At 42.7% G+C, this 16729-nt stretch overlaps 1 protein-coding gene across 1 annotated transcript in view; it reads right to left on the minus strand.

The window, feature by feature from the left end:
- The window catches only part of LOC137432878 (cohesin subunit SA-2), a 287468-nt gene that overhangs the window by 37950 nt on the left and 232789 nt on the right, over window positions 1-16729 (minus strand). The window contains exons 9-13 of the mRNA XM_068125155.2: window positions 8586-8659; window positions 8345-8468; window positions 5556-5654; window positions 5216-5295; window positions 995-1105 (exon numbers count right to left, since the gene is read on the minus strand). Of these exons, the coding sequence (XP_067981256.1) occupies window positions 995-1105; window positions 5216-5295; window positions 5556-5654; window positions 8345-8468; window positions 8586-8659 (488 nt within the window). The remainder of the gene's footprint in view (window positions 1-994; window positions 1106-5215; window positions 5296-5555; window positions 5655-8344; window positions 8469-8585; window positions 8660-16729) is intronic.

Raw genomic sequence — 16729 nt, forward strand, 5'->3', positions numbered from 1 at the left:
TTTTAAAAACAAGAAAACACTTTCAACCCAAATATCAACAAATCAGTATGGTTATCAATTTTCAGCAAAAAAAGTTTCCGAACTTTTTTCAGTTTGTGTCCCTATTCACCTTGCTGTCCCTATTCACCTTGCTGTCCCTATTCGCCTTGCTGTCCCTATTCGCCTTGCTGTCCCTATTCACCCCATTTCACGGTACTTTATTTATACAAATACAACTGGAGTAAGGTCGTATATTACAGTCTTCATCAAGCTTGGTGCCTTAATATACGAGTCCCGCAGGAATCGAGCACTGCCAGTTAGCAGGCCTCAAAAACAGAAGTGCTTGTAAATACTGTATTGTAGATTTGTATGTACATACAAGCACACCACAGCCAAATGAGATACTTCAGTTAAATGAAAGCCCACCCAACTACCAGGATGTTGAAAAAGTCGACGCAAATCTGGATGTTTATTTTACACTAACAAGCGTGCGTCCATCATTGGCGAATCCGCTCAAACATTTGCAATGACATGTGCGTCTTGTCACAGGCAGGTAAATGTCACCATCAGCACGGTGTGCAATGCCTGCGACGTGCGCCCTCGAGTGGCACAAACTGGCGGTACACGCAACGGAGCCTCCTGCTGGCGGCTCTCAAATGGTGCAGCTCACGCACGAGCCTGTTAGAACACTCAACGAGTGGGAGTCTGGGAATCGGGACATTCAACTGTTACGCAATCAAAAGGGTGGGTGAGGGTAGGGGAAAGGTGCTTCCTGCTTTTGTTGAATCGCGGGAAACAATGCACGAGGCGATGCCACGTGATACCTATATAAACCACGTCATTCGAAAAGTCTGCGAAAGATGAAAAAGGTTTAGTTGGGAGGAGGGATTAAAAAAATTGTTTATAAAAAAAAAAAGGAAAATCGACGAAATGCGGCAAAAAACAAGAGAGTTAAGGGTGGAGTAAGCGCGGCAATTTGAGGCAGGGAGACGAGGCCACGACGATGAAAACTCACTTTTTATGGAGGAATTCCCCCGCTGCCATGGCCACAGGCCGATGAGCAGAGTATACCAGGTGGTACACGTTCTCACAGTCCTCGTTCGTAAGAACTTCGTCATTACTTGACCTGGTTAACCAACAACACGGAAGGGGAGGAAGAACAAGTTTGCAAACTGTGAATGCAATTCACCAACGCAAACTGTAAAGCAGAAGGGAATCCATCAAACATAGCAGATCCCACCTGCGGGGAGTCTTAACATCGGACGGTCCTCACTTTGTTGGTTTGTTTTGACTATGAAGTTTTTGAAAGGTTTATTTAGATATACACTAATCTTTGTGCCATGCTATGGTGTCTGCATTTACTCTCAACTAGCGGAGAAGAGCCAACTATCATACGGAGTTTCTACAAATGCACATATCCCTACCCGATCGAGAGAGACCAATAACACGTTGGTGCACACTCCTCAACGACCGCTTGAACGGATCCTCGGTTTCTTCGAGACGTTTGGTTTTGCACCACAAGATTCTGACCACCAACACTATTAAATTCGAGCTCGACGACGCCTTACATCAGTAAAACAAATCCCTTCTAAGCGGAGACATTATGGTCATGAATGCCACCCTCTCACACTTACCCACAAGCTCGCAACACTCACTGTACCTTGTATACGGAATCTTAAATGCATCTACACTTCCCTTCTCTCCAAGACCTCAAAATGCATCCACAGAAGTTCCATGTTCAGGCGGACCACCCACATTTGACCCATTTCAAATTTCACAGCTATATACCTCAAGTTCCTGTCATACAGTTGGTTGGCAAACGAAATAGGCCCACACCCATGCCCCCCATCCCCCCCCCTCCCCTCCCCATCAACCCACTCGCTTTGTTTCCTCCGCTGACAATATAGCCCACATGTGTACCCGTCCTTCAGCTACAAAAATCCATGGTATCACCTGTACGATGAAAAAGATGTTCAGATTCTGATGGCAAGGTAAATATATCAGTGGAATCCCAGTAGTCACACTGCACGTGTCCCCATGTGATACGACTTGGCACGTTTTGCAATACAACCACCAATAAGGATGTCACAACAAAATGGCACTTCAGCATCGAAGATGACATGAAAGTGGCGTACTGATAAATAAATAAATGGCAACGACATTTCGGGAATGGAAAAGGAGCCGTGGGCTGGCAAGATGGCCTATGGTTATGCACACTCGTCTCTAAGCAGTTTAGCCTGGGTTTGATTCCTGACCCAGCTATAAACTACCCAGTCAGCCCAGGTGTCCCACAGGTAGGGTATTCAACAATGAGTGTGCAGTGCCTCGGATGGACGTTAAGTGGGTGTCCTGTTTGCCAGCATTCGTTGGTGGAAGTTAAAGATCCCATGGTGACCATCGCGAAGAGTAGGCGAGCTATCGCCGGCACCCTGGCCAAATAAGAAATTCCTGTCCTAACTAGTCGAACATCTGGCCTGGACGGCTGGTTCGTAAAGACTCGGGTCAGGCTTCCCCCGGTTGACCACACAATAAAGGTGGAATAATGGCGACCATTAAAGAAGAAGAAGAAGAAGAGGAAGAAAAGAAGCCATGAAGAGCAGACGATGATCTTTCATCTCTTAGGTTCAAGGACAAACTAACTTAAATATCAAGTTCGGGAGTACAAGAGGGAAGCGTTCAACATAACATATATACAGGGTGAGTCAAAAGTAGCGCCAGATTTCTGTTTATATATATACAGTGGAACCTTGACTTACGAGTGCCCCAACTTACGAGTTTTCCGAGATACGAGCCGTCGCTCAGGCGGTTTATTGCTTTGAGATGCGAGCCGAGATCTGAGTTACGAGCTTATGCCACCCGCCACCAGGTGGGTTCTGGTCACGTGGTTATCTTGCCGTGCAAGCATCTCTGCCGTATATCGCTGCTGCTTTGTTTTCGCATTTTGGTTATTTTGGAGCTTACGCCACCCGCCACCAGGTGGGTTCCGGTCACGTGGTTATCTTGCCGTGCAAGCATCTCTGCCGTATATCGCTGCTGCTTTGTTTTCGCATTTTGGTTATTTTGGAGCTTACGCCACCCGCCACCAGGTGGGTTCCAGGGGCTCTTCTGGAAAAAGATGCCGAGGAGGACGTATATAACGGCAGAGGAGAAAAGCATGCCAAGCCACAACTTGTTCAGAGTGCCGGCGATAGCTCGCCTTCTCTTTGTGGAAGACACGGTGATTTTTTTTTTCTTTTCTTTTTTTGTATACAAGATCGAGGCTCGTGAAAGAGCTAACATTAATCACACAAAAAGACAAACCGACACACAAAACACAAAAAAACAAGGGGAGCGGCAGACAATATGGGGAGAGAGGGGGAAGGACACAAACACAACATTTGAGAGCAGGGACATCGGGAGGACTTGGGGGGAGGTGGGAGAGGAATAAAACATATGAACACTGCAAGGACTCTGGGGTGAATTACCGGGGGTAGAAAATATCAAGGTTTTCGATGGGTCATTGATGAGGTCATTTCGATGAAGTCATTGATGAAGACCAAAAATAGCACAGGGCCCAGAACACTACACAGATCCTCATTTCGATGAGGTCATTGATGAAGACCAGAAATAGCACAGGGCCCAGAACACTACACAGATCCTTAACATCCAACAACTAATGGGACGCAAACAGGGCGCCCAGTTTAGCGGTACACACATTGATGAATCACCCTGCCTGTGAAACACCGACATGATAGGTTATAGCTGGTCGGGATTCAAACCCAGGCTGGACAGTTTAGAGTCAAGTGTGCGTACCTCCAGTCCAGGCCATCCTGCCAACTTGTATGCTGCATACAGGTGAAATATAAAGCGCGAGATATTTTTATATATACTGTTTCTTTAAAAAAAAATTGGTGTGGTTTTTGGCGGGCTGGAACGGATTCATAGCATTTCAATGCATTTTAATGGGGAAATTTAATTTGAGAAACGAGCAAATTGAGTTACGAGCTCGGTCACAGAACGAATTAAACTCGTAAGTCAAGGTTTCACTGTATATATATATATATATATATATATATATATATATATATATATATATATATATATATATATATATACATACAAAAACAAATACATATAAAAACCACCACTATATATACATACATACATACATACATACATACATACGTTTTATATATATATATATTTCTGTCAGTTGATTGTTTGTTTGACATTTGTATTACAGTGTACAAGAAGGTATAAATAAATGAATGACATGTTTATCTAACCATTTATTCGGGGGAAAATTATTACGGAAGTGTGTTTTACTTGCAATTTTCAAAGTGCCCTCCCTCGTGATCGATGCACAATTGCAGCGGAGCAGGCACAGAGTGGCACACACGCTTGCAGAGTTCGATATCAATTTCCTCAAACTTTGCAGTGATTTGAGCCTTCAATTCCTGAATGGTACGAGGCTTTTCACGATAAACAAGGTCTTTCATGAGCCCCCAAAGAAAGAAATCTGGAGGTGTAAGGTCTGGGGAGCGTTATAAGGAGTCGTAAGCGTTATAAGGAGCGTTATAAGTAAGCGTCTGGGGAGTGTAAGGTCTAAATGGTTAGATAAACATGTCATTCATTTATTTATACCTTCTTGTACATTTATTTCTACCTTCTTGTACATTTATTTCTACCTTCTTGTACACTGTAATACAAATGGCAAACAAACAATCAACTGACAGAAATATATATATTTATATATTTATATATATATATATATATATATATACATACATATATATATATATATATATATATATATATATATATATATATATATATATATATATATATATATATATATATATATATATATATATATATATATATATATAAACAGAAATCGGGCGCTACTTTTGACTCACCCTGTATATATATATATAATTCAGTGGAGTGTCACATCACAAAATAAAAATTGAAAAAAGCAAATCGATCTCATAATTAGTTTATGCAAAATTTATTCTGTTCTACATTGGCATTGTCATCACCAACCTTCAACTTTAAAAAGGATGCAAAACACAAACTTGGTCTAAGCTTTTAAATAAATAAATAAAACCAAATGTTGTCAAAAACCTTTGCACCACCATGCACCTGTGGTCTACCCTCCGGACTCATCACACATACACGACTGGTGAAGGCCAAGTGGAAATTGAATTGCAGGGATGCTAAAGTTGACAGTAGTCCGTGTGTGTGGTACACTCACTGTAGGATAAGGGTGAGGAGGCGAATGGCTTGTACGGCCACGTCGTACTCTTTGTCCAGGGTCATCGATACTATTCGATCCTGCAACAGGTGGTGGGAAAATCGCCAGAAAGTTGCTTTTAATGACCCCAAGTTTGAAATCAATTCTCCCCTAAAAACATCAGCAACACGTTGTTGCATTCCTAAATATTTGATTTGATGCAATAGTGCATCAAATATTTGGGAATCAAGCCTCCACGATAGACCTCGGCGAGAAATTCACGCTAAAGGTCTTGTTGTCTACTCAAAACAAGATAAACAACAAGACAAAGCTCCACAAGGACCCTGCATGAAGCACATACCTTAAACCTGTTGGTGAAAAGCTCCAGCTTGGCCGTTAACTCCTTACTGCTGTAAAGGCCTTGCAAGGTGGTGAGGCATTTTAATCGAACTTCACCTTGCTGAGGAGTACACATCGCACAACAGGTGTGTTAGGATGCACAAGGGTGAGCGGCACATGCATGTTCTCTGGTCGAGCACAACACGAGTTCTGATTTTGTTAACAAGACACGATGCAAAGTGAACAAGACAGAGCATTTAACAATGCAGTGCTGGGTATATGGATTATGTTAGATCCAAGAAAGTGGCTCAAAGTATATCTGCTTGCGAGCACACACAAACCGACTACAATGACGTCCCCGCATCGAGAGTGGCCAATGAAGCACGATCGAGATCAAGTGGAGTTTGTATGCTCCGGCAGATGCATTGCAAGTATTATACAGATCTTCAAAGCAATTGCTAAAAAGATATAATCAAAAAAGAAAGAATGAAACACTGAAAATAAAATGTTTCCTCTCGATAAAGCAAAACATTTGCTCCAAGTACTTACATTAATATTTACTCAGAATTTACAACTTACCACCCAAAGCTTTTGATTACTGAACATATCGGATGTGTCGGGCCTGTTCAGTGAATTTGAAGAAACGGAGTTGTCGTAAAATTCGTGACATTGGACCTAATACAACACGTGTTTTGTTTGATCTCGGAGAAGATCTGCATTAATGGCAGATACGGGTGCATGTGTGCACCACCCGAAGACTACACAAAAAGAAACATAAACAAAATAAACAAGCGGGATGCTTTCACCAAAAACCACCACTATGACTGGACATCAAAGATGGGCAGTAGCACAATGCATGACAACAACATTCGGGTTGTGTTTCCGTCTCAAGGTCTTCTTTTTTTTTTTTTGTATACACAAATACATGTCGCTCCTCATGCATACATTTGGCCACTGTCGCTGAGTGCTGCATTATCACTTCACGTGTGTTATACTACACAGCGGGATGAATGGCAGAAGCTGGAGGTAAAGGTCAAAGAAGTGGCACAAAATACAGAACAACTGCATTTTCTAAAACTTACAAATACCTGTACTACTAACATGCATATGTATGCACATGTATGCACACACAAATACCTCAGCTCAACTCGAACCCCCTCACCACTCTCACACCTCCCCCACACACCTCCGAAGGTGGACATACACCCTTCAACTTAGAGCCAATTTGATACATGAAGCACGTGTTCTTGTGTCACATGGGACAAAATTGTCCAATGTGCGCCATCGCAAGTGTCCTGCACCATGTGTTGCGTGAAGACAGATAAAACGGACATGTTACATTTTGCCACGACATGCTCTGCGCCTTTGGCGAAAGGGTCCATGCCGTAAGACCGTTGGTCAATTGTTTAGCAAACAGGGGCAGGAGAAGCTTTTAAGACCCATCAATGTTTGCGGCTCTGGTATTGGGTAGTCACCCAACACTCCAAGATGCACGTTCTACAGAATATTCTAGCATGCGCATGCCGACGTTAAAAGTACGGTGACCACATGGCTCACTGCAGAAATGCAACTCTTGCGACACAGCCAAGAGCGGACAAGCCCTGACACAATGTATATGGAAAATAATGAGTTGAAAAAGGCTTCAGCGAACTGCAGTTGTAAATGGCGAGCGAGATGATGCTTTGCAATACAATCAATCGCGCACAAAAGTTTGTTCCACACAGTATCAGTACAAGATGTGTTTGTTTGGACCGTTTCGTTTAAAGGCTGCCCAGCTGAAAACCGTCGGGAAAAAGCATTCCTCAGTTAGAATCGTAACGAATCCAACCCTGGACCTGCAAAGCCAAGCTTTGTCCAATGGATGTGGCCTGCAAGTGTGCCCATGTCTCAAGATGCTGGGCAACCCAGGTCAGAATCCCAAACGACGTGTTTCAACCTGCTTTCTCCTAACATCTTTGTAAGTTGCGTCTTCGCAGCCTGCAGGTGATTGTATGAACTCCTCTACAAGCCTGAGATCAATGTAAAGGAAAAAAAACACGTTTGTAACACACATGGTGGAGATTCGTGGAAGAGCTACAGCAGAATGGAAGAGAACAAAATGGAAGGCATGAAACATGGGGAGGACGAGGGCGGGGGAGAAGGACACGTGCGAATGAACAAGCTGTACACAAGCTGAATGAAACAGTGAAAGGTCGAAGGGGAAAGTGGGAATGAACCAGAAAAGGAACAAACCAACTGACACTATCAAACGAAAAGAGGTGAGGGAGAGGAGCGGCTGGGATGAGGGGGAAGTCACAATAACCTAGAAAAGGGAATGCTTGGGAATGGGATAATTTGAGGTAGAAGAGATCATGAGTATGAATGAGGGATGATGTGAGGTAGCGGTGAACAGCTGTCTTGAAGCCCTGGAGGTAAGAATGGAACTGAACAGATGAGGAACGTTGTTTCTACAGGCAAAATAAATAGAAAATAGTAATGGTATACAATAACCGAGAATGCCAGAGACGTCGGCCGGACATGAACACAGATGCAATGAGAAGTGGTAGACGGACCGCTTTGCCACAAAGAGGGAGCTCATTTGAAGAGCGTTCATTGGGAAATCATTTTAATTTGACAGGCCAATTTTAAAAGCTGCTCTGCTCTTGCTGTTAAAATAATCGAAATAGTCAATAAAAGAGTTCACGGACACATTCAAACGCTTTTTGGAACGGATCTCATGGAAAAGCAAAACAACTCGGTAACTTGGGTTAACGGTCGGTACTTCCATATTGCCATTTATCAAATGGTGCTTGCTCAGAGATCAACACACACCTTGTCATGGAGAGTCCAACCGACGTACTTCAGGTAGCTGTCGTTGAGAAAGGCCTCACTGTAGCATTTCATCCACACGCCGATTTCTTCCATACATACAGCACGGATTTCAGCAATGGCATCCCTGAATACACGTGCACACATGGCAAGATCGAGCCCTTCCCGAAGCACCGAGTGTCACACCCACGTGCAGTCAAGACCGGGACACAAAATATCTGCAAGACCCACTTCGCATACGTACCTATACCGGTGGACAAAGACACCTTTGAATATGGCATTCATCATGTTCTCAATTTCGTCCTGGTTTTCTTGAAGCTACGAACACATGGACAGGAGGGACGAGCACTTAGCACGAGAACCATAGTCCGGGAAAGCCACAGGCCTCATTGACGCACCTTATATTTGTTGAAACAGCATTTCCACAACAGAGCTGTAATGAACGTAATGGAAATGGATAGAAATGGAAAACAAAACAAAATGAAGATCAAGGTTCTCCTATTTTGCCCGGTTGAGGAAGCCATTAAGGCTAAAGCAGCACAGTTGAGGACAGGTGGTGTGAATGCAAATGTGTGAAAACATGTGTGGACATTGCATCTTTTGGGTGGTGGTCAATGGGAATTCCCTGTGGAGACGATCATCCTGTAGTCTACCCCCGCAGTCCCCCACACTCCACCCCTGCTTCTCCACAACCAAAAGCAACAACGAAGATTAGCAGAGAATTGAGATAACAGGAATGACAAATTGGCGAGAGGAACAAAGGAAAGGACAGCAAAACGTCGAGATGTGAACACAACCGAAAAAAACTCCAGTGTATGCAATTTCGTTTTCAAACCGGGAAAAAAAAAATCACACCCGTGTCCGAAGGAAACGGACAAGTTTCGCATGTTCAATATGAAATAGGCAAAGCCAAGAAACAAATAAAACACATTAGAATTACCCTTTAGACCCCCCTAGAATTACCCTTTAGAACCTCCTAGAATTACACTTTAGACCCCCTAGAATTACCCTTTAGACCCCCCTATAATTACCCTTTAGACCCCCCTAGAATTACCATTTAGACCCCCCTAGAATTACCCTTTAGAACCTCCTATAATTACCCTTTAGACCCCCCTATAATTACCCTTTAGACCCCCCTAGAATTACCCTTTAGACCCCCCTAGAATTACCCTTTAGAACCTCCTAGAATTACACTTTAGACCCCCCTATAATTACCCTTTAGAACCTCCTAGAATTACACTTTAGATCCCCCTAGAATTACCCTTTAGACCCCCCTAGAATTACCCTTTAGAACCTCCTAGAATTACACTTTAGACCCCCCTAGAATTACCCTTTAGACCCCCCTATAATTACCCTTTAGAACCTCCTAGAATTACACTTTAGACCCCCCTAGAATTACCCTTTAGACCCCCCTAGAATTACCCTTTAGAACCTCCTAGAATTACACTTTAGACCCCCCTAGAATTACCCTTTAGACCCCCCTAGAATTACCCTTTAGAACCTCCTAGAATTACACTTTAGACCCCCCTAGAATTACCCTTTAGACCCCCCTATAATTACCCTTTAGAACCTCCTAGAATTACACTTTAGACCCCCCTAGAATTACCCTTTAGACCCCCCTAGAATTACCCTTTAGAACCTCCTAGAATTACACTTTAGACCCCCCTAGAATTACCCTTTAGACCCCCCTAGAATTACCCTTTAGACCCCCCTATAATTACCCTTTAGAACCTCCTAGAATTACACTTTGGAACTTATAATTAAACACGGTGGGTTAGAAAGGCTCTTCGTCATTTTTGATGGATGGAAGGAATGAAATGGCCAAATATTGAAACGGTTTCACCACTTTTAAATACCAAGAAGGCATCTCAAAATATAAAACCCTTGTATTCGAACCAAACTTGAAGAAAACAACAGGTAAAAAAAAATCTAAAACGATGCTCGGTAGAGAGCATACCTCCGCCAGGCTGAACAGTTTACGTTTTGTATCCCACTGATAGGCCGGATCTGCATCCATACCTGAACCAAAATCGAACAAGCTTGTTATAATTTTCACCGAGGCAACACAACCACCTAGTTTTGTAGTAATTCGTCCACAACTTTTTGAAATATCGTGCTGTATATTGCTTTTGGCACCATTTCTCAATGGTGAAGAATCACGTAAAATTTTGAAAACTATCGTATCCGGATCTTCATAAAAATCGAATCAATTCGTCCTCGTCACACACACACTACCTGTCCACCAAGTTTCGTCGGAATCCGTCCACAGCCTTTTGAGATATTTTGCTGACAGACAGACAAACAAACATGGGTGGAAACATAACCACCTTTAGTGGGGAAGGTAAAAATAAAAAATTGTCATATTTTTAATTGGTGTTGACCATATTGTCATAGTAAAGGTTTGTTGAAAATTTGATGATGGAAGTTCAAATGGTAAATAGAAAAACACGGAAGCGGTTACAAAATCCAGCAAACTCACTCACCCTGAACAGTGGGATGGGCTAATAAAGGCTTCCTTTTTTTCTTTTTTACTTATTGTGACTTTTGCCTTTGACATTTTCAACCAATTATTAATTAATAATCTTCATATTCTCTTAATAAAGGCTTGTAAAAGCTCTTTAATATAAAAAAGGAAAATAAGCGAAAATATTGAACAAATATGGCACTTTCATCATCCCAAAATATGAAAAAATCCCAATGACTTCACAAGTATAGACATGTCTACCAACAACATACAAATTTCTCACGGGAATCATCACAGAAATGATGCACCATCACCTAACACAGGAAGGAGGCCTAGAGGCAGAACAGAAGGGATGTAAAAGAGGATGCTATGGAAAAATATATCACCTACTACCAAACAAGGCCGTACGCAAAAAGTGAATAAGAAGAAGAACCAAATTGTCCATGGCTTGGATAGACTACAAAAAAAGCTTTTGATAGTGTCCTACATTCATGGATGATAAAATGCATCCAGGTATACAAGATCAACCCGAAATAATCAAACTGATTAAGAAGGCAATGGAATACAGGATAATCACTGATATTACTGTACTGAGAAGAAAATATAGAAACACCAGGGATCGTCCAGGGCAAAAGCCTTTCCCTGCCCCTGTTTTTCCTGGCTCTGGAGTCACTGAGCACCCTCATTAATGAGCAAGGACATGGATGCACCCTAACACCCATTAGAAGAACATCCAAAAAAAAGAGAAGGTGACGATCTACAGTAAATGGATGATTTAAAGCTCTTCGGACTGAACGATGAAAAATTGACAGAACAACTGAAATGAGTGAAATGGTTCTCCGACGACATTCAAATGGAATTTGACCGAGATTAGTGTTCCAAGTGCACATTCGTACAAGGTAAACCAACAAAAACTGACAACCTTGATACAACAATACAGGAAGTAGAAAACGAAGCATCATACAAATACCTTGGAGTAGAAGAGAGCCACCAAATATGTCACAATCAAATGCACAGCACAATTACCAAAGAATACCTGCGTAAAACGAGGCTGATCCTGAAAACATACTATTACATGGAAAGGGGGGAGGGATCCATGTCGATATTGTTACAAAGATATCATGGTCCGTGCGATTTGTGGTGTAGATTTACTCGTCTTGTTACATGTGTCACTAACGAGACAGCATATGTAATTTATAGACAGTATAGCGGGGGATGATATTGTACAAGTAAAATCCTGTTATTAGCGAGCGGGGAGGGTGAGGACTTGTGGCCACAAAAAGGCACAGGAAAGGGCTTCAAAAAGACTTTAAATGAACAGTTTGGCTGGTGCACCACAAGCCATGGTGGTAAAGTGTGCTGCATGGCCCGTTAGAGGGGATGAAGACTTTCTTATTGGTGTCGCCCCATGGGGTAGGATGGCTCTAAAGATGGCACCTCCCAAAATAAGTGGGCAGCCAAAATGGGACGCGCTGTGGGCAAAGACGGCCCCAGAGCCCACAACGTCTGGGTTTGCGTTAGCATGTGAAGTAGAGTGGAAGTGGGACCTTGGAAAGAAGAAGGTAGTTCTGTCTCCCTCGCTTTTGGCCTCACTGGATCTCTTTGTCTCGCTGGTTCTCTTCATGGGCTGGAACAGGAAGGACTACTCTCTCTTGAAATGTGAATGCCACCTCACAATGCGACACCTGCAATGCATCGCTTCTGCCACCCTTCCAGGTGCCATCCCCCTGCACACCAACAGCTTCGTGCCTGTTGAGTCTTCGCCTGCTTTCTCCATCATTTAGTAAGAATGTGGTCTGTGGCGCTTCAAAGGGTAAGGCATATTTGTCTCTGCGGATGCAGTTGGTTCGTTCCGTTCTCCATATCCTGTCCATCTTTTTCTATTATAAATAAACCCACATAAAGGAAAAACATTTCCATCCTGCCTCATGCCTCCAAATCTGGCTTTCCATTGGGTGACCTTGGGAAGCGGTAAGTTGTAACAACTTAATGCAGTTTGGTTAGGAAACTTTTGGCCATTTGCGAGATTAGATATCTTGGCATGCAAGCATATCGCATTAGTGAGCTTCTGATGTGACAATACCTTTCCCCAAGAAAAAAAGCAAAGCTATAAACCAACGAGTAGTACCAGTATTCCAACACAGTTGCGGAAAAAATCAACTGGCCACAAGCGGAAATTAACAAAATAGAAATCAAAACAAGGAAACTCCTCACTATTCACAATGTTGTACAAAATCAGTGCATCCTGAGAATGTACCGACCAAAACGAGGAGGTGGTAATGGCCTGATGGAGCTCAATCAAGTGCACAGAGTGAGAACAGTATGGTTGGCTTAGTATGTGAAAAGTTAAACAGAATACCAAATCCAATTTGTACGCAAACAAGAACATAGCAAGAAAGAGAAGGTATCCCGAACCCACCGAGTAAAAAAAATCCAAAAACAGGTGTGAAAGGAAGATGTCACACAGGAAATTCAAACAGAAACTTAATACAGCTCCAATGAGTGCAAAAAGGCAAAAATATATGTAAAGTGAAATATCAACAAATATACACCACCGACTCTGTTATGTGTGTGTATCTTGACGGCATTGATAATAAAAAAAAATCTAGAATCGCACAGTTAACAACTGGGAGAATGATAAAAGAGAATGGAGATATAAAAAAGGAGTTGGACAGATTGCATAGACAAAGAAGGCTCATTGGAATGGCTAAGAATAAATTAGCTCAACTGGGATGGAGAAGAACGAATCATAAAAAAATGCCCAGAACCAAGGACACAACATGAATGGATTTAAGTAGATGGCAGGACCAAGTCAAACAGTTTGCAAGGTAGAAACAGAAAGCACGAGTCACCACCTATCATGATGTGAAAATATGTCAGAATTCTCACACCTAGCTCGGCTTCACGTGGTTGAAACCAAAGCATTCAGAATCATTGGCATCTCCCGCAATGAAGCTGATTCTGAGGGCCTTTCTCTCTCTCACCACAGGCAGGTTGGTGGTCTTTCTGTCTTCTACCAACTCCTCTCCGGCCTTGCTCCCCCTGTTCTGTCTGTGCTCTGTCCCCCAAATATTCCTGCAGGATGCACAAGATCTGTCTGCAACACTCTTCTGGAGAAACTGCAAAAATCAAGACTCTCTGCTCACCTTCACTCTTTCATTCCTCTCTTCTTCTGCCTCTGGAACAAACTCCCACACTCTCTTCAATCCCTCTCCTTCCTCCAGGTCTCTAAAACAGCTGTTCACCACCATCTCTTATCAAACCTTCATCTTTTCTACCCCCGTTAAAACACCCCAAATCCGCGTCTTTAAATCCCCAACTTATTTCCTGAAACTCCTAGAAGTGTTCATTTGCTTTATACCGTGTGCCCCTCCCGCCTCCCCCTTCCACAGATCTACCGACGTCCCTGTTCTCTTATGTTGTTGTGCTGGTGTGCTTCCCTCTCTCCCCCTCTTGTCTCCCGCTCCCGTCATTGTATGTTTTATGTGTCTGTGCATGTTTTCATGTTCAATGTGTTAGTTCTTACACGAGCCTCGATTCTGTATACACACAAAAACAAAAAAACAAACAAACAAAAAAAAAACAGCTGTACACACAAAGGCATAACAAAGTTTGTAGAGTAATCCATTGGCATATCTAAAAATTACCATATCCCAGTTTCAGGAAACTCATGGAGATATGAACAAAAAGCAATTATTGAAGACAAGGAAGTAATGCTCACGTACGACCTGATGATCCCGTGAACAAAGGACATAGAGTGTGGACACAGAAAACGAAGCATTGTGACTGGATATCATACTGAGGTACAAAAAAAGAAAAGACGGCATTGCTTACTGAGGTGCCAGCTCCAAGCAATTTTGGCCTAAACAACACAGAAATCAAGAAAATGACTAAATACCAGGATCTCTAAAATGAAATAAAAAGGTATTGGAACCTGAAAAATGCAAAAATTGTACCAGTGATAATTGGAGCAATGGGAAGGATAAAGAAGAACCATATGGAGATCTTAAAAGCCCTACCTGGGAATATTACTACAAACAAACTACATTTGTCCAGGCTCAGTGACGATCCTGAAAGAGCCCTCGGAAACAAAACTTTGAGAACTAGACCGGCTAAACAGTACAATCCTGGATGAGTCGCCATTCTGAGGCAGGATACCCGAGTATCCTGTAAGTATCCTGTAAGACAGTAAGTTGGTACCCATTTTGCCAACCCGGGAAGGATGACAAGCTGAGTCAACCCACCTAGAGGTATTTCAACGGCACGAAAGGGGCTCAAATTCCAGACCCTAAGATATTTAGCTGGCCCCATTAACCATTAATGCAACACCAGACTTTAACCAACATCTAACCGGCTTGTTATTGTAACCGAACCAACTCATTCACCAAGTTTCGTCAGAATCCATTCACAACATCTTGAAATATAGCGCTATATATAGTTTTTGGCCCTATATCAAGCGGTCCGACACTTTCAATTCACAGTTACTTGTGTGGCTCTTACCAATGCGAGGCAGCGTGACAATGTGCCGGGAAAACAACAACTGTAAAAACAAAAAGAAAAAACCAAGAGGACGAACGTATTCATAAACTCGGGACAAATGCCGTGAGGAACACTCACTCGGAGCAGCAAACCAGGTGATAGTCCATGGGCCAGGCCAGATATCGGTACCACCTGGGGTGACCAAACCTAAGTGGTACTAATATGTTTATTGGGTCAATATAAGTACATTAAGATGTGATAGCCTTTCCACACTGGCAGCTTTGTCAGTTTTTTGTAAAAACTTCAAATTCACCCAATAGCGGCATTGCGTAATTCATTTAAATCTTGCGGTATGCAAAGATCACATCTAATTTCAGTCAATACAGAACTAAAACCATGTGAGAAATGCTACTATATTGTAATTATTAAACATCAGAGCAAAATAAATGCATTTCCTATTTGTCTGTACTTTCTTATTGGATAATTGTGTACTCACGTTCAGCTTTTTTTCTAGGAAGAGTTAATTGCGGATAGATGTAAGCTTTTTTTTCAGCTCCTTTGATGGAACTGGTGAGATATCTGGCTATGTAAGTTATCTTTTGCAGTTCTAATTAAGGTTAATTAAGTTTGATTAGTTAAGATCAGTTAACTATGGTAATATCCTTTCCTTTTCTAGGATTAACTTACCAGTGAGATCAAGATGTGGCAGATCTTAGATAAGATTTTGTTTTGCTTTCAATGGTACTGTCAGAACAAAGAATGCATTGTTTCAAATGCAACATGACTCTGACTTCAGTCATCCAGACCTACAGTTGCCTAGGATCAGAAGAGATGAGGCTGATGTCCAGTCCCTTGTTCAGCTGATGGACGCGAGTTGGCTGAATCCTTTCAACCCTGATCATGGAGAGCTTGTCAGCTTGTCAACTGCTACAGCCGCACCACCAGAACTAGTGGCCAAGGACCTTCTGGAGGCCCGCAGGATAGGAGAGGAGGCATATCAAACTTTCAAGCAGGAACGCATGCACGCAAGTGCACCATCTACCCAGTTCCATGACAAGATGACGAAGAAGAAACTGAAAACGTTCTCCGACATCAGAAAGAAGCCACGCAACCAAGGTCGTGCCAAAGATGTGGTCCTACAGGCTGACAGGAAACTGTTTGGTCAGATGATCCTTGTTGCGGAAAACAGAAAGCTACACATGAGCGATGTCTTGGCACATCCCCTGGGGCCTTTGCCATGGGCTCTCGCCAACGGTGATGGCTCTCTCCGTAAGACCAACAAAGCAGCCCTAGCGAGAGAGTTGGAGAAGAACGTTTCTCCAGCAGAATTCCTCCCAGAGCCATCAGCAACTGTCATTGATGGGATGAGCCTGGTCCAGAAACTGAAAGGGAATGACAAGACCTTCTCACAGCTGGCAGAATCAGCCTTGTCAAGTGTTCTCCAT

The sequence above is a fragment of the Myxine glutinosa genome, chromosome 8 (assembly GCF_964187855.1).
Source record: "Myxine glutinosa chromosome 8, kmMyxGlut1.1, whole genome shotgun sequence".
Taxonomy (NCBI): domain Eukaryota; kingdom Metazoa; phylum Chordata; class Myxini; order Myxiniformes; family Myxinidae; genus Myxine; species Myxine glutinosa.